The sequence below is a fragment of the Rousettus aegyptiacus genome, unplaced genomic scaffold (genome assembly GCF_014176215.1).
Source record: "Rousettus aegyptiacus isolate mRouAeg1 unplaced genomic scaffold, mRouAeg1.p scaffold_m13_p_16, whole genome shotgun sequence".
Lineage (NCBI taxonomy): Eukaryota > Metazoa > Chordata > Mammalia > Chiroptera > Pteropodidae > Rousettus > Rousettus aegyptiacus.
In genome coordinates, this window is record NW_023416291.1 from 44424388 (window position 1) to 44442216 (window position 17829).

The 17829-nt window shown below is 38.6% G+C and overlaps 1 protein-coding gene across 5 annotated transcripts in view; it reads left to right on the forward strand.

Moving 5' to 3' along the window:
• The first annotated feature begins 208 nt into the window (after positions 1 to 208).
• PIWIL2 (piwi like RNA-mediated gene silencing 2) overlaps positions 209 to 17829 on the forward strand; it is a 56227-nt gene continuing 38606 nt past the window's right edge. The window contains exons 1-10 of one of the 5 annotated variants that reach the window (XM_016141593.2): positions 209 to 261; positions 1957 to 2196; positions 2559 to 2646; positions 2785 to 2923; positions 3646 to 3852; positions 4445 to 4555; positions 5672 to 5789; positions 6233 to 6357; positions 7217 to 7297; positions 7601 to 7714. In XM_016141593.2, the coding sequence (XP_015997079.2) occupies positions 2005 to 2196; positions 2559 to 2646; positions 2785 to 2923; positions 3646 to 3852; positions 4445 to 4555; positions 5672 to 5789; positions 6233 to 6357; positions 7217 to 7297; positions 7601 to 7714 (1175 nt within the window). In that variant the 5' untranslated portion in view covers positions 209 to 261; positions 1957 to 2004. The other 4 variants (XM_016141595.2, XM_016141597.2, XM_016141596.2 and 1 more) reach the window with 4 other exon arrangements.

Below are 17829 nucleotides of genomic sequence, written 5' to 3' on the forward strand. Positions count from 1 at the left end.
CCCCCATTTCCAGCGCCCCTTTGGAACGAACCTCCCTGTAGAGCAAGGCTGCTAGAAAGGGAGAGGTTCTTTCTGTAGGGGAGCCAATGACATGGCTGGATATCGTGAGCGGCACGTCGTTGAGCCAATGGGCTCAGGCGCTGAGGTCCCGCGAGAGGACTGGAAATTGGCGTCTGAGCATGTGGGCCTTTGGGCGTGGCGGGTGCGTTGAACGCAGGGTTCTCTGGAGGCTCGCAAAGCCAGCTGAGGGCTCGGGCCCTGGTGAGTGGACTGGACGGAGGTGCGGAAGGCCGGAGAGGCCGAGGCCGCCCTCCTGAAGGCTGGTGGGCTTTCACGCAAGCTCGTGGTGGTGAGCGGGGTCCCTCCAGGCCCCCTGCGGACCTTCCCCTCCCCCCGCCAGGCGCAAGGGGCTCTGGGCCCCGGCTGCGGCGGGAAGTCGTTATTTGAGGCTGGGTGTGTAGGAGAAGGCAGGACCTTGAAAAGGTGGTAGCTGGAGGAGAGAAGGAACCCACGTGGGGTTTGATTGGACGTGAGTGTTATTTGTACCGAAAGAGTGGGCCGGGCATCCAGGTTTGGGGAATGGTACATTTTCTGGGATGGAAGGAGGGGAGGATTTGCCTTAGGGAGGCTCACTTCCTGTTAGGCCTCTGTCCTATTGCCCCAGCTCGAGCTTGCTCCTGGAGGTAGGAAAGGTAGGCCTTGCCTGTCCTGGGACCTTTCCCTGTTGGATCTATGGTCAGCTAACTTTCTAAGGAGAGAGGGCCTCTTGGAGGAGGTGCCCAAATCTATAGATAATGGAGGTGAGGGAAGAGGTGGACAAAGAGGATTCCAGAAATCCTGTAACTGGTAGGTGTTATGGCATCTCGCCGTGTGTACCAGTTAAGCAGCAGATTGTTCTGGATTCTTCAGGTGGTGGTGGGAAGGTGTGAGCGAAGAGGTCAGGCTAACGGGAATGGAGTTTAAGCAATTAGAACTGTTGTAGTGTTGTAGTGTTTGACGAAGGGAGGCATATCTTGCCATTTTAGTGTTAAAAAGTTTAATTAAAATTTTTGTCAGATTCTGAACTACCTCCACCTAAAGTATTGACTTAGGAATTATGTGTCAGTCAGTCTTTGTGTACATGGCCTGATTGCTCTGTAGCTAATACTTAAGACAGGTTTGCGAAAGTTAAGAAGAGGCTTGTTTAACTTTTCAGCTGTAAATGATTTTTCAGAGATCCAGGGTGGGTCAGGACAATGGAGGGGGCCCATTAAAGGAGTCCTGAAATCTATAGGTTATTAAATGATTTTGGGGAGGCCTAGTGGACCTGAGATTTGGGGAGCAGGAAGAGCCTCATCCCTGATTACCCTGGCAAGGAGAAAAATATGTAACATGTCATCTGAGATCCAGCAGGTATTGTAGGCTCAAATCAAAAAGGGTCTGTTCCGGTGAAGTTTGAAGTTTTATATAGGAGTTGGGTAAAGATGTAGAGAAGCCACTAAGGAGATCAAGGAGGAAATAAAATAGTATAATGTGATAATGGACTGGAAAAAATGAGAACTCTGGTAAAGGAAAGAGGCCAAAAACAAAACCCATAAATATTTTTTGACAGAATAATTTTATAATATGGTTGTGTTAACTGTAAGCTTTCTTATGCTCATATATAAAAAATACTTCCTTCTACGACAGGTGGTTAACATAAGGACTGGGTTCTCCGAGAGTCTGTTTAAGAAGAAAATACAAGAAAATTCACGGATGGGTTGGCAGCTAAGGGATTGCTAATAGGGAACATCTAGAATATTCTGGGCTACATAGAAGCTTTCGAAGTGAACATGGTATAGAAGGCTGGTTGTATCTCTGGTCTGACCTAAAGTTAGTTTTTTCATTTGTTTGTTTGTTTGTTTAATGCTTTGTGAGTCTGTCTTGAAGGAAAAGGAAAACAATTAGGACTCTTCCATCTTTATAAAATACTGGCAGGTAATTAACCAGAACAGGATCGTCAACTGTTTCTACTGCAACCTTTCAATGGATCATGTCCGACCACCCTTCAGGGGCCCTTCTCCTGGGCACCCATCTCAGTATGTGCGGATGCCAGGGTCTTGGATACATACTCCTAAACCTTTGGACTCAGCTTTGGGCAGGGCAAGGCCTGTGGGCAGAGGCCATGTATTTGGAAAGCCAGAGGAACCCAGCGCACAGAGTGGGCCAGCACAAAGGGTAAGACCATGTCTGGATGCATAGTAGTGGCATACAGCTTGTCAGAGAAAATAATGGGTTTCAAAATGCTTAGAAGCGTGAAGTCCTGAGTGAAAACAAGGATTGGTTGTTACTATTTTTTTGTTTTGGGTTTTTTTTTTTTCATTGTTCTTGTTTTTCCTTTGCCAAGTAGTTGCATCTTCTGGGCACATATTTCAAATCCTAGAGTTGAGAATCTAGATAAAGTGCCTCATAATGAGTGCTGGATGGACTTGGGTAAATGCTTTAGTCCTCTAGTTTATACAAATATAAATACATACATAAATGGTAGATTTAAATGTACGTTACATTTTGGAATGACTTCATTTTTTGACTTTGCGTAGGAACCTATGGGTTTGGTCTCCATGTTCCGAGGCCTGGGCCTTGAAACAGTGTCGCGGACCCCTCCGAAATGGGAAATGCCTTCTTTAGGTATGTGGAAAACTAACTTAAAACATGATGGTGTGTATGATTGCTTTGTTCTTAAATTCATAGTTTATCTTCAGAAAAATAACTGCTTTATAACATGTTCAACTCACAGTTAAAGCTGGGGTTTGATTATTTATTTAGGTAGAGGCATTTTAGGTCGAGGTTTGTCTACCAATATGTTGCACAAGGACAAAGAAGAACCCCGTCCCACTTTTCCGGATCCGTCATTGTTGGCAGCTGGGGATAGCAAGATGGCAGAGGCCTCCATTGGTTGGAATAGGTGGGTAAAGTTGCCTTCTCAGGGAACTGTCAGATTCAGATGAAATATCTCTTATAAGTCCAAAAAGAAACTCTAAAAAGGCTGTATTATGTCACAAACAAATAATGTATGGTTTTATATAAAACAATGGATACTTTCTAAGAATAGTCAGCAGCTATTGATCCAGTCAGTCATTGCAAAAGGGTAAAAACGTAATTCTCCACTGGGCAGTTCACAACTTCATTTGCCCTCTTAAGTTAACCTGATTGTAGTGGTCCTTTAAGTGAGTCAAACTCCACCTCAATTCTGGCAGGGAAGTTGGTTGGCTCTGAGAGTCAGTATTAGTAGGAATTGGTGAGTCATGTTGATATATCGGACTTGTAGAGCAGTGGTCCCCAACCTTTTTGGCACCAGGGACAGGTGCTCCTATGAGAATCTAGTGTCTGATGATCTGAGGCGGAGCTGAGGCGGTGATGCTAGCGCTGGGGAGCGGCTGGAAACACAGATGAAACTTTGCTCGCTTGCTACTCACCTCCTGCTGTGCAGCCTGGTTCTAAATAGGCCACTGACTGGTTCCAGTCTGCGCCCTGGGGTTAGGGACCCCTGTTGTAGAGAATCTCGAGGCTTGGGTCCCTCCTGCTGACCTCTCCAAAAGGAGAGTGTAGACTTGGAGAATCATTTGCATGGGGCAGACATAGAAGCATGATTAAGAAATTCCTGATTTGCTCTTTTCAACGTTTCAGAATGCTTGGAAGAGGAAATTCAGATACGACTATATTACCATTGGGAAGAGCAGCTGGCGGTATAGGCAGAGGCGTGTACAAGGCTCCCGGTGCTGTCAGCACGGCTTCTAGGGGTCCTGCCCAGCAGCCGTCACCGCCACCTCCGCCCTTGTCATCACTGCACTCTCTGGATCGTCTTCCGCTGGGGACTGGAGAACACAAGGAAAAGTAAGCCAGAAGCTGGCCTTCTCTGCTTGGGGGTGATGTGAGAGGGGGCCTTCTCATAGTATTGTAAACGCTATTTCTCTTGTAGCCGAAGTCCTCTGTGGGCGGGTGGTACTGCAGGGTTGTTCGTTTCGTTTTTTGCTTGTAGGGAGAATGGCAAAGAGGTGGGACATTCCTAATGAAGTGAAAATGACGTTAGTATAGAGTGTACCAGAGAGTGGACTCATGACTTTACATTTTATTCCCAATTCAGACATAGCCATTCTTTGTCATGTTGAAGATTAGGGAATTATTTAGGAAAAATACTGCAGGAGTTATATATTTCTCTATAGAATTAATTCTTGTGTTCTTAGTTGGCCTAGTTTAGTGATATTACTAGAACAAATAGGGTGACCTTGCTTCTTAATAGAGATTGCTATTCATTTGTCTACTAGCCTTTAAAGCTTATGTTTGTGTATCTCAGTTCTTGCTTTGTGTATCTGTAAGCAAAGGGTGAATTACTACTTTTTCTTTTCCTTTTTGATTTTGTGGTGTGGGTTATTTGGGTTTTTGGTTTTGGTATGTGTAGGTGCTTTTGTTTTTTTTTATTTTCCAGAGAGCGTCTTGTGAAGCAAGGATCAAAAGGAATACCTCAATGTTTGGGATTGAATCTTATCAAAATACAGTGTCATAATGAAGCAGTTTACCAATATCATGTGACTTTTAGGTATTCACAGCTTTTTTCTCTGTAGCCACTTCTTAGCAGTAATGAAATCATTCCCCTGGAATAACAATATTTTCTGTGTAATTCCTGACGAACCTCTCTCCCCACCCCCCCACAATAATGCATGTACTCAGATCCTTGCAATGAGTTAAAGGTTACTGTTTTCTTTTTGTATTAGGCTATATTGCCAATTCAGATTATAACTTAATAGGTGCAGTTTTATGCAACTATTGTGAGATTAGAGGTGGATTTACTGTGAAGTTAACAGCTTAAGTTCAGGGCCTTGTATTTACATAGACCCCTTCCATGACCTTTTAACTTACTTTGTATTTGTAATTTTGTGTTCCTCCTCTTAAAAGGTGTCCCTCTTCCCCAGTGGTACAAGGTACACATCCCACAATACCTAGATCCTCCCTGCATGAATCTCATACCAGTATTTGACGATTCTCAAGTGACAGTCTAGGGTTAAACTTAAGTGTGAGAAAATCAGAGAAAATAACTTCAGTGTTATATCAGTGAATTTAGGATTGATCACATGGCCGGGGGTTGGGGACCTCTAATGTACTGGGGCAATTGTGTTACAAAGTACCTACTAGAGCTTTTCAAAGCTGTAATATTTGTGGTAGTGAATCAATAAAAAGTTGAAATAGCCATGAGCGAAAAAAGGATGAAGTAAAATCTCATAATAAAGTTTTACTGGAACATAGCCGTGCTTATTGGTTTGCATATTTGGTCTGTGATGCTTTTGTGCTATGTCAGCAGAGCTGAGTAGTTGCAGTACAGATCATATGGCCCATAAAGCCTAAAATATTTACTGCCTGGCACTTTACAGGAAAAATTTTCCGATCCTGTGGTCTAAACTCTGGAAGAATGCATACTGACATGCTAAGGCAGTTGTCTTTGGGGGTTGGAATTATGGTTTTTAAAAAATGTTTTGTGAGCGAATATCTGTGGGTCAAAGTTCTTTTTCAGTCAGATACAGTATTTGAATTTTTAATATGACCACTAGATGGAGCAGTAGTTACAAGAGACTGTTAGAGAAGCAAACCTATTGCACGGCTATAAAAAAGACTGCTCTTTGAGTAAAACTGAAATAAAATCCTCTTTATTATTTTCTAGCCCCAATGTGGAGTGCAAAAGTATGAGGTTTGGCATGCTGAAGGACCATCAAGGTGTCACTGGAAACGTCACTGCTTTCGATGGATCCATTCTCTATCTGCCTATTAAGCTTCAACAAGTGAGACCAAATAGGAAATGTACTTTCAGATGAAACCTAAGAGTTTTGAATGGTGGGAAATCATTTGAGTTGTACTTTCCTATTCTTAGAGGGAAGGCAGACTTCTCCGTAATAAAGAAGTGACAGACTGAGAAACTTACATTTGAGTTCTTCACGAAGTCCCTTCTCGCATAAGAGATGGGATTGGAAGCCTTTGACCTGATGACAAAGGTTTCAGATTTCAAATTTAAAGGGATCTATTGCCAGTTCTCATTGGGTTTCTTCGACCAAATCCTGTCTTGAATCTGATTGTCATGCTGTGATTTTGTCCAGTGTGGGCAGCAAATTGATGGGGAAGTAGAAAACATGTTTAAGATGTTTTAGTGTTTTCTAGGACACAGTTGGATTAGATTAGAGTTTGGTTGTTTTGTATTTCTTTTTACTTGCGTATGTTTATTTGTTAGGTTCTTGAGTTAAAAAGTCAAAGGAAAACTGATGGTGCCGAGATCAGCGTTAAGATTCAGTTGACCAAGATCCTGGAGCCCTGTTCTGACTTGTGCATTCCCTTCTACAATGTTGTTTTCCGTCGGTGAGAAAACAGTTGACATCTTATTTTCTTTAACCTCAGTCTTGTGTTTGTAACAGTGCTCTTCAAGACGCTTGGATGGTACTACACTACAGAATGTATATAGAAGAGTTTGGGAACATTTAATAAATAAATGGATGATATTGAGGCTAACTTACTCAAAAGTTATCCCAAGTGATTGACCAGATTTGGGTATGTGAAAGTAGGTGTAAACTAGTTGGATGGGGGATGGGTTCCTTTGGATTCATTCAGGAACTTTAAAAACAGATGTTTATAGGATATACTTATTGATATTAGTAATGGGGCTATTTGAAGAGGTAGTTTGTAAAAATTTTGGCTGGGAGAATTTTTCCCTACTCCCTTGAATTTTTGGATACAGAGTGCTTATGATTTTTAAACTTTTTTAAAGACTCATTTTCGTAATGTTATTCCCAAACCACCTTTTTTTTTTTTTTAATAAAACACAGGACCTAATTTCTACCTAGTAAGTCGAACTACCAAGAATAAACATAACTTCCTATGTCAGACTGATATTCACAAATTTAGAAATTAACTCTCATGTTTTTTTTAATTAATGGTGAAAGTCATATAAATTGAGCCTGGGAAATCAATCCGAGTTTTGGTACCTAGTAAGTAGAAAAGCTGCAGTCAGTTGCATATACTCCAAGATAAATGCTGTGGAACATTTTTTTTTTCCTTTTGGCAAGCGTGTTCTCAGGATGAAGCTATATTGTGCAAAGAGCACTGATGTTTCTGACCTTTCAGGCTTCTTCCAAAGGACATGTAGCTAAGAGCAGTGGAATTGATTTTTTTTTTTTTTTGTTTCTTCTACTAGAAAAGCCATTCTTGCTCTGTATTTCAGGGTAATGAAACTTTTAGATATGAAGCTCGTGGGGAGAAACTTCTACGACCCAACAAGTGCTATGGTGCTGCAGCAACACAGGTCAGTGGCGTTTTCCTCTTCCTCACTTTAGAATATTTGGGAAAGAAATTTTTCATTGCAATCACCGTATTTAGGACAAAAATCTCAGCAGTTATTTTATGGTAGTACATTTACCAGTTAAATTTATTCCGTGGTTTAGTATTTTAGTAAGTTCACATTAGTGTTGACTTAATTTGTTGTCTGGAGCTTTTCTCATTGCTAGTAGGGAGGAGCAGTGTCTGCTCAAGGAATTGTTTCAGATGGGGCATGAAAGGTTCTGTAGTTCTTTTAGAACCCTAATGTAAAGCCCACTTATCTCTTCAGATTGCAGATCTGGCCAGGCTATGCGGCTAGCATCCGGAGGACAGACGGGGGTCTCTTTCTGCTAGCCGATGTCTCCCATAAGGTCATTCGAAATGATTCCGTGCTGGACGTCATGTGAGTGAATGATGGGATCTGCCTTAAACAGCTAACAATTTTCTGCAAAGTGCAGTGAAAGCTGGTACTAAGTACAGATTAGCCGTTGTTCTGTTTGGGTTTTAAATTGTAAAACAGATAAAGAATGCTGAGCAGATGTGCTCCGTTCTGTGTAAGCCCCGCCAAGACAGGCATCTGTGTAGAGACCTGCTATGCTTTGCTGAGGAGGAATTTTATTTAAATCTCTGGTTAAGAAGACTTGATTCAATATACACAGTCTCTGAGGTTTTTTTTTTAAATGTGTTACTGTCGCAAATATTTACTGTAGTAAGTATAGATGTATATCATTTGTAATGACTACATGAAGTGCACCTCTGATTTATTTTTGAGGCTCTGTACTTAGAAGTAGAATTACTGAATGAAAGGGCTAAACCTTTTAAGGACTCTAAATAAATATTTAATATAATAAGATATTTAAATATATCAACAGATTATCCTCTAGAAGTTTATTTATTCAGTTTATTTTCCCACCAGCTGTGTACAACTATTGGGTGTTATTAGGGCCTTATAAATCTGTTTATCTGATAAATTCACTCATTCCTTCAGTGTGTATTTACCGAGCTCTCGTTGTATATCAGAGTCATGGGACACACCAGTTAACAAAACAGGGGACGATCCCTTTTCTCATGGAGTTTACATTGTAGTCAGGTAAGATAGACAATAATAAGCATGATAAGTAAATCGTGTTGTGTGCTGTAAGTATTGAGAGCTATGGAGGAAAGAACATGGTGGGAGGAGGTGAAGGATACCAGGGGTGGGGCAGGGTGAGAGCAGAGAGCTGTGACTTTAAGTAGAGTGGTCAAGCTCATTTGGGCCAGCACGTAGAAGAGGTGAAAGAATTAGCCAGGTGAATATATGGGCGAAGGGAATTCTTGGCAGAGGGACAGCCAGGGTAAAGGCCTTCAGACTGAAGTATGCCCGGCTCGTTCGGGGGGAGGCAGTGACGCTGGGGTGGCCAGAGCAGAGTGAAGGATGGAGCACATGGTGTGACGTGAGTGTGGGAGGATCTCTCCAGGTGCTGCGAGGAGAATAGACCAGCGTGGGCGTGGGATAAGGGGGCCAACCAGGAGGCCGTCGTACTCCAGGGGGGGAATGAAGGTGGCAGCGGTGGAGGTGCTGAGAAGTGATCGCCTTTGGGGTAGATCTTGAAAGTAGTGCTTAGTCGGTTTCCAGACTGGATGGTGGAGTGTGACAGAGAGGTTGAAGAGGGCTCAGACTTTTTTGGGTGACTTCGTAATGCTTTATTCTCTCTCTTCTTGATTGCGGGGGCCGTGTCTGTTTCTCTCACATGTTACACGCATCTCTCGTTTATTCCTAGCATGTAGTAAGTGTTCAAGAATACTAAATAAAAATAGGTGTCTTCAAATTCACTATTTCCTTCCTTCTTTATGATTTATGCCTTCACTTTTCTGCTTAGAAAGGTCTCCTTATTTTGTTTTACATTTTCCAGTGTTTTAAGCCTTCTGGAATTTATCTTCGTGTGATGTAGGGATCATCATGATTGGTTTGGTACTATTAGACAATTTATTGACAATATTTTTCTTTAGATTTAAATCACTATCTTTATCATATTCTGAAATATTTAGATTTATTTCTGAATATTTCATTTTGATCCACCAGTCGATTCTGTTTGATACTATTTTAATTGTAATTTTATTAAGTTTTAATATTTGTCAAAGAATTTTGTTTTCAGAATGCTACCCACTTTTTCATGTGATCTGTTGAGTAATTTAGTGAAAATAATAAAAAGAGTCAGTTGGCATTTTGATTGGCATTAACTGGGAAGAACGTTCACTGAGTCTTTCTATTCACAAATATAGCATGTCTTTCCATTTATTGAATTTTTTTATTAATGTTTTACTTTTGTAAAAATTTTAGTAATATTTTGACTACGCAAAAACTATATATATAAGTGAGCCGTGTAGTATATACTGATTGTTTTTGTTTTCTGCACATTGTTTAGCTTAGATGCAAAAATTGCCTTTTTATTTTTATTTTCTAAGCTTAGAATTGTATGTGTGTTTACCATTAATTCAACTTCAAATTCTCCTCAACTGTACATTCCAAAGCTGGGTATTTTGTCAGTTTCATCCTCCTCCTCTTCCTTCTCCAAAATTTTATTTCCCGGATTGTCTAAATCAGACTAGATCAGCTTCGAGCACCTGTTCTCCACGATGGCAAGGAGCCCTGTGTCAGGCATCATCCCGTGGTGTTTGCGATCCTGGTCCTCCGTCCTCCCTCACGCCCCTGCGGTTGCTGCAGACTTGGAGCTCCGCCACCTCTCTTCCCCTGTGTCCTTCATGTTCTTGTGAAACACTGGGAACCACAAAAGAGCAGTTTGCCAAATAAGGTTAAGTTTCACATGTCACTGTTAAGTTCTCGATTGTTCATGTAATGACCCATCCCTGCAACAGTCAGTATCATCTTAGAAATCTCTGAAGTCTGTGTTAGACCCATCAGTTTGGACCGGTGGCTCTCCAGGCTGGTTGGATAACCGCTGACTTGGGGTTCCTCTTCATTGCAGTGAGAACTCCCTTTCTCTCTCACGGTGTACCTGTAGCTCAGGTTCGTGACTACTTCTTTCTTGGTTTAGTCTCTTGTTTTGGTGTAGAGCGTACCTTCTAGAATTTTCCTGAGGAAGGCTCATTGCTTTTGAGATCTTAACATGTTTGAAATGTCTTTATTTTACCTGACTTTGGGCATAAAATTCTAAGTTGGAGATCATTTTCCCTCAGAATTTTAAGAGCATTGCTATGTCTTTTTTTTTTTTTTTTTTTAGTATCTTTATTCACATTCACATATCCTTTCACAATGAGACCGTTTGTTTCCTTTTAACTTTTGGGCGTTCTCGTAGTAATACTCTATTTGAATACACCTTATTTCTGGATTTTCCCACATCATCCTGTAGGTGAGTAAACAGCCATCTCCTACACTATCATTCTGTCTTAATAGAAGATATGTATACCTTTAGGGCAAGCCCCAAACTTGCTATGACATTGCTGTTGTCATTTTGCTTTCTGATTTGCTGCTGGAAAAAACCTAAAGCCCATTCTTACCCTGATCCCAGGTCTTTGTACATCTCTCCAGCCACACAGCCACACCCCTCGGAAGCCTCGGAAGCTTCTCCTTACTCCAGCCTTGTGGAATTTGTGTTTTTCATTTCTTCCACATCTCAGGAATCTAGTTTCCCCCTGCCTGAAGAATTCCTGTAGGGTATTTCCTTTAGTGTCGACTCTGCTGGTGACATATTCTCTCAGTTTTGTTTATTTAAGAATAAATATGTGCTTTTAACTTAGAATTCTAGGTTTTGCAGTTATTTATTTTAAACACTTTGAAAATATCCCATTATCTTCTGGCTCACATAAGGTATTATGTCCCCTTTTTATTTGGCCTTGGGTTTTCAGCATTTTACTATAGTGTGTCAAGATGTGGTTTCCCAGTATTTATACTGTTCAGCTCTTCTGTAATCCTCTCCCCTTGAGTGTGGGCTGCATTTATTGACTTATTTCTAATGAATAGAATATGGCAGAAGTGATGGGATGCCATATATTTTTTAATTGAGATATGATCAATATATAATATCATATTTTAGGTGAACAGTATAATGATTCCTTTTATGTATATATCGTGAAATAACCAACACGACACGTATATTAACATCCATCACCGTTTATAGTTACAAAATTTTTTTTTGTCAGAAAAGTGTTCTCAGTAGTACTTTTAAGATCTACTCTTTCAGTAACTTTCAAACATAAAATACAGTATTATTAACTAAAGTCACCACGCTGTATGTCACATCCCCAGGACTGATTTCTTTTATACCTGAAAGTTTGTACCTTTTGATCATCTTCACCCATTTCACCTGCCTCTGGCAACCAGCAATCCGTTCTCTGTATCTATGAATCCAGTTTTTTCTTTTTTAGATTTCACATGTAAGTGAGATCATATAGTATTTGTTTTTCTCTGTCTGATTTATTCCACTTAGCGTAACACCTTCAAAGTCCACCCATGTCATGGATGGCAGGGTCCCTTCTATTTTTATAGCTGAATAATGTTCTATTATATATCACATTTTCTTTATTTGTTCATTCATTATGAAATACTTAGGTTGCTTCCATATCTTGGTTCCTATAAATAATGTTGCAGGGATCAGGAGGGTGTATATATCTTTTATCTTTTTGAGTTGGTATTTTTATTTCCTTCAGATGAATACCCTCAAGTGAAATTGCTGGATTATATGGTGGTTAAATTTTTTGAGGATCTTCCATACTGTTTTCTACAGTGGCTGCATTCCCACCAACAGTGCACAAGGGTTCCTTTTACTCCACGTCCTTGATAACACTTTTTTCTTGTCATTTCGATAATAGCCATTTTAACAGGTGTGAGGTGATATCCCATTATGGCTTTGATTTGCATTTCCCTGATGATTAGTGACGTTGAGTACCTTTTCATGTACTCATTGGCCATCTAAAAATCTTCTTTGGAATAAAATTAGTTCAGAGTCTCTGTCCATTAATCAGATTGTAGTTTTGCTATTGAGTATGAGTGCTTTGTATATTTTGGATATTAACCCCTCAACAGATACATGATTCGCAAATATATTCTCCCATTTGTTAGGTTCCCTTTTCATTTTGTTGGTGGTTTCTTCTGCTGTGCAGAAGCTTTTTAGTTTGATACAGTCCCACTTGTTTATTTTTGATTTTGTTGCCTTTTCCTTAGCCTTGTGAAAGACCCTTGACCAAAGGTACCCAACTGTGCCACACCTGAATTCCTGACCCACAGAAACTGTGAGATAATAAATATGTGTGATAATACTTTTTTACAGCTTTGTTGACATAGAGTTTCCACACTACAATAGTCACAGAGTTGTGCATCCATCACTACAATCAATTTGAGGACGTTTTCATTACCTCAAAAAGAAACCGCATCTCTTAGCCGTCACTTCTCAATTCTTTCATCCTTCCCCCCACCTGGGCAATCATTAATATACTTTCTATATCTGTAGATTGCCTTATTCTGAACATTTCATATAAACGGAACTGTATAATATATGTATAATAACCTTTCACTTGTCATGTTTTCAAGGTTTATCCTTGTTTATCCTTATCAGTACTTCCTTCCTTTTTAGTGGCTAAATCAGTGGTTCCACTGAATGGTTATATCTTATTTTGTTCATCAGTTGATGGACATTTGGGTGGTTTTCACCTTTGTGCTAACAAGTAATGCTGCTATAAACATTGACGTACAAGTGTTTTGGTGGACATAGGTTTCATTTCTCTTGGGTAGATACCTATGAGTGGAATTGCTGGATCGTATTGTAGCTTCATGTGTAACCATTTGAGCAGCCGTCAAACTGTTTTCCAAAGCGGCTGTACCATTTTACATTCCCACCAGCAGTGTGTGAGGGTTCTGATTTGTCCGCATCCTCACCATCACTTGCTGTCATCTGTGTTGATGATTGTTGCCATCTAACTGGGTGAGGAATAGTGTGATTTCGATTGCATTTTCCTGAAGATTAATGCTGCGGATAAATTTTTTAATGTGCTTATTGGCCATTTGTGTCTTCTTTGAAGAAATGTCTATTTAGATCCTTTGCCTGCTTTCGAAATTGGGTCATTTGTCTTTATTATTGAGTTGCAATATTCTTCTTATGCATTCAAGATACAAGTCACTTATTAGATATATGATTTGGAAGTTTTCTACCATTCTGGGAGTTTTCTTCAGTTTCTGTATAGTGTCCTTGGAAGCACAAAGTTTTTCATTTTTAATGAGATCTGTTTTATCTATTTTTTCTTCTGTTGCTTATGTAAAGATCCTTTGTAAAATCTGAGGTCATAAAGATTTACCCTTATGTTTTCTTCTAAGAATTTTATAGTTTTAGCTCCTACGTTTAGGTCTTTGATCCATTTCAAATTAATTTTTGTGAGTAGCATGAGGGACGGGTCCATCTTCTTTCTTTTGCATGTAGACATCTTTGTCCTGTTATCTCAGCAACATTTATTAAAAAGACTGTTCTTTCCGCCATTGAATGGTCTTGGCACTGTTGTTGAGAATCAGTTGATCAAAGATACCTGGGTTTATTTCTGGACTCTCAGGTCTCTTCTGTTAATCGATATAACTATCCTTAAGCCAGTGCCACACTGTCGTCTTATCGTTGGTAAGTAGTAAGTTTCGAAATTAGAAAATATGAATCTTCCAACCTTGTTTTCTATTTCAAGATTGTTTTGGTTATTCTGGATCCTTTGCAACTCCACATGAATTTTAGAATCAGCTTGTCAATTTCTGTGAGGAGGGATTCTGATAGAAGTGTATTGAATCTGTAGATTAATTTGAAGAGCATTGCCATCTTAATAATATTAAGATGGTCTATGAACACAAGAATTTTTCTATTTGTTTAGATCTTTAATTTCTTCCAACGGTGTTTTGTAGATTTCAGAGTACGAGTTTTACATTTATTCCTAAGTATTCTATTTTTTTTCTGGTGCTTTGGTAAATGAAATTTTTTTTATACTTGATTTTCAGATTGTTCATTGCAAGTGTATAGAAATACAATTAAATTTTGTGTATTGATCTTGTATACTGAAGTGCCTGCGATCTCATTTATTAATTGTAATAGTTTTTTTCATGGATTTCTTGGGATTTTCTTTGTAGAAGATCTTGTCATCTGCACATAGAGATACTTTTACTTCCTTTCCAACCTGAATGCCTTTTATGTCTTTCTTGCGAATGGCCCTGCTAGGACCTCTAGCAGAATGTTAAATAGGGGCAGAGTAGATATCCTTGTCCTGTTCCTCATTTCATGGGGAAAGTATCCAGTTCTTCACCATTGAGTTTGATGTTAGCTGTGGATTTTTTGTAGATGCTCTTTATCAGGTTGGGAAAGTTCCATCTTGTTCCTAGTTTCTTGAGTCTTTTAGTCATGAAAGAATATCGTGTTTTATCGATTGCTTTTTCTGTGTCTTTTGAAATGATCCCTTTTTTTAAAAAAAAAAAAAGTTCTGTCTGATTTTAAATTGATCTTTGGATGTTAAATTAACCTTGCATTCCTGGAATAAAGCCCATGTGCTCATGGTGCATAATTCTTTTTTACATGTTGCGGGATTTGGTTTGCTTGTATTTTGTTGAGGATTTTTGTGTCTATGTTCAGAAGAGATATCGGTCTGTACTTTTCTTGCGATGCCTTTATCAGATTTTGATGTCTGGATAATGCTGGCCTTATAGGAAGAGTTGGAAGTATTACCTCCCTCTCCTATTTTTTGGAAAAGTTTGTGAAAAATTGGTATTCATTTTTCTTTGGATGCTCGGGTTTTTCATTGTGTGCAGTTTTAAAAACACTAATTCTAGCCCTATACTTGTTAAGAGGTTTATTCAGATTTTCTATTTCTTCTTGGGTCAGTTTCAGTAGTTTATGTCCTTCTAGGAATTTGTCCATTTCATTTAGGTTGGCACACTACTGTTCACAGTGTTCCCTTATCATCCTTTTAAAAGGAATTACAAAAGGCAGGCTGTCCCCTCTTTCATTCTTTCTTTCAGTAATCCGAGTCTCATTTTTTTCCCATGGGCTGTCTAGTTTAAGGTTTCTCAGTATTGTTGACCTTTTCAAAAAGTCAATGTTTGGTTTTTTTGATTTTCTCTATTGTTTTTCTATTCTCTGTTTCATTAATTTCATGCCTATATTTATTATTTCCTTCCTTCTGTTTGTTTTTAGGTTTAGTTCCTCATTTTCCAGTGTATTAAGGTGAAGAGTTATTTATTTGAGATATTCTTTATTTTTAATGTAGAAATTTACAGCTATAAATTTCCCTCTAAGTATTGCTTTAGGTGTGTCCTATAAGTTTTGGTATGTTGTATCTTCATTTTAACGTAACTCAAAATATTTCGTAATTTCCCTTATGATTTTTTGGTCGATTCATTGATTACTTAGGGGAGTATGTTGTTCAATTTACACATACTTGCATTTCCCTGTTTTTTTCTGTTACCGGTTTCTAATTTCGTTCTATTGTGGTCAGGGGACTTATTTTGTATTTCTATGCTTTTATATTTACTGAGGTTTGTTTTATGACCTAGAGTATGATCTATACTGGACAATGTTTCATGTGTGAGTTGAACATTTTAATTTACTTTTTTTTTTTTTTTTTGCCTTTTACTGAAGAAAGTACAAGAGTTAAGATTATAGTATGCCTTTATATCAGAAGCAAAAATTCTTCCAGGGAGAGGTTGAGAATTTGACATAGGCAAACCTGTGACAGACAAGAAAGGAGCATTAAGGTCGTCTAAGGATGTGTGTTTGTGAACCATATCTCAGGTTCCAGCCACAGATAGGAAGGGGTCATGAGATCAGCGACCCAACTATCACTGACCCTGGAATTTGGACTAAATAAACAGAGTGGGCTTCTTTCACAAATTAACAAGACAAGGAGTGCCTTCATGACATTCAACTAATCGCTTTTTTACAGATTGGTCATTGGTCTAATGGACCTCCACCTGTGATCCCTCAGGAGTGGGTTGGCTTGGTTTTGAGACTTACACCTTCATCTATTTTCTATAGGACACTCTCTTGTATGTATAATAGAGACAAGAAAATCCAGGACAAAACAAAACACATGAAAGAAGACTTTGGGCATATAGACAAATAATAGCAAAAGCAATGGAAGCAAATGGCCAATAATCAAGTTAATGGCAAAAATATTTTCAAATGGTATACTCTCAAAACCAAAAGCCTGAAACCCGGGTTTGATTTTATATCCAATAATATATTTCTAAACGGAAGACGTCAATATTATACCAGAGCCTAACGAAAGAGACCTCCAGTAGATGCTGGGAGTGACTCCCTTGACAGCAGATCTGAAGAACAAATCGAGTTAAGCACAAAGGGCCCAGCAAGAGCAGCTGTTGCCTGAGACTCCCTGGAATGTTGCCTAAGAAGAGTTTACACACTTATCTTGGTGAGACCTCCAGAACTGTCAAAAGATGAGACATCTATTCTGTCTGATGTAAAGAAGAAGTTGACATACTGCTTACTAGAAGAGACCGCTGGTCTCAGAGAGAGTATGTGGGAAGTGTATAGTTCAGAGTTTTTTAAGTGCATAATTCACTGTTTTTTAGTATATACACAAATCATTGTATATAACAAATGGTGACAGCTAAATAAGGCCACTAATTCCAGAACATTTTGATGACCCCAAAAAGAAACCCCTTACCAACTTTTTTTTATATTTGAAATGCACATTTTTTCAGAACTTTCAGATTTAGATCTTTTTTCATTACATTGGCTACTGTTTTTTGAGCTCTTTCAATTGGATCCAACTCTTCAGTTTAGTTATTTTCTTTTATTTCTTTGATTGTTTCCCTTCTGCAAATTTTATATATATATCTCTTAGACTTGTCTTCTACATCTAGGTGTCCTTTATTTTATCATACTCATCTCTTTCTCATTTCCTCGGAGTATTAAAACAATTTCTTAAACCAATTATTAAAACAATTTCTTAAATTTTTTAATTTATAAATTTGATTTCCAAGCTGAGATTTGCTGCCTCCATCATCTTTGCTAAGACTTCTAAAAGTTGGCAGTCACGCTTTATTTTTTTAAAGCAATTTCTACTGCTCTCAAATTACTTTCCTTTCATAGATTCAGTAATCTTTTGAACATCATCGAAAATAAGAATTACAGAGTTATAATTATTTTCTGTTTTATATATACTAACTTTTTCTTTTTTAGGATTAGAAAACAGTGTCGAATTTTTGTATTTTTCCCTCTCCTGCCGGAGTGTATTTATAATTTAGTTATTATTATATATTTTTGACTTTTAAGAGTTTATGAAAAATTTAAAACATTTACAAAAGTAGAGAGAATAGTATAATAAATCTTCTCATCTCCATTTATAGATTCAACAATTATCAATTCATGAACAACTTTGTTCCATGTAGTCTCCTACCATTTTCCCCAGCCAAACTGCATTATTTTGAAGCAAATCCCAGACGCCTTATTTATTTCACAGATATTTTAGTGTATATATCCTAAATTGACTTTGATTTTAAAACATAACTAATAAGTCATTATTGCACCAACGTTTTTA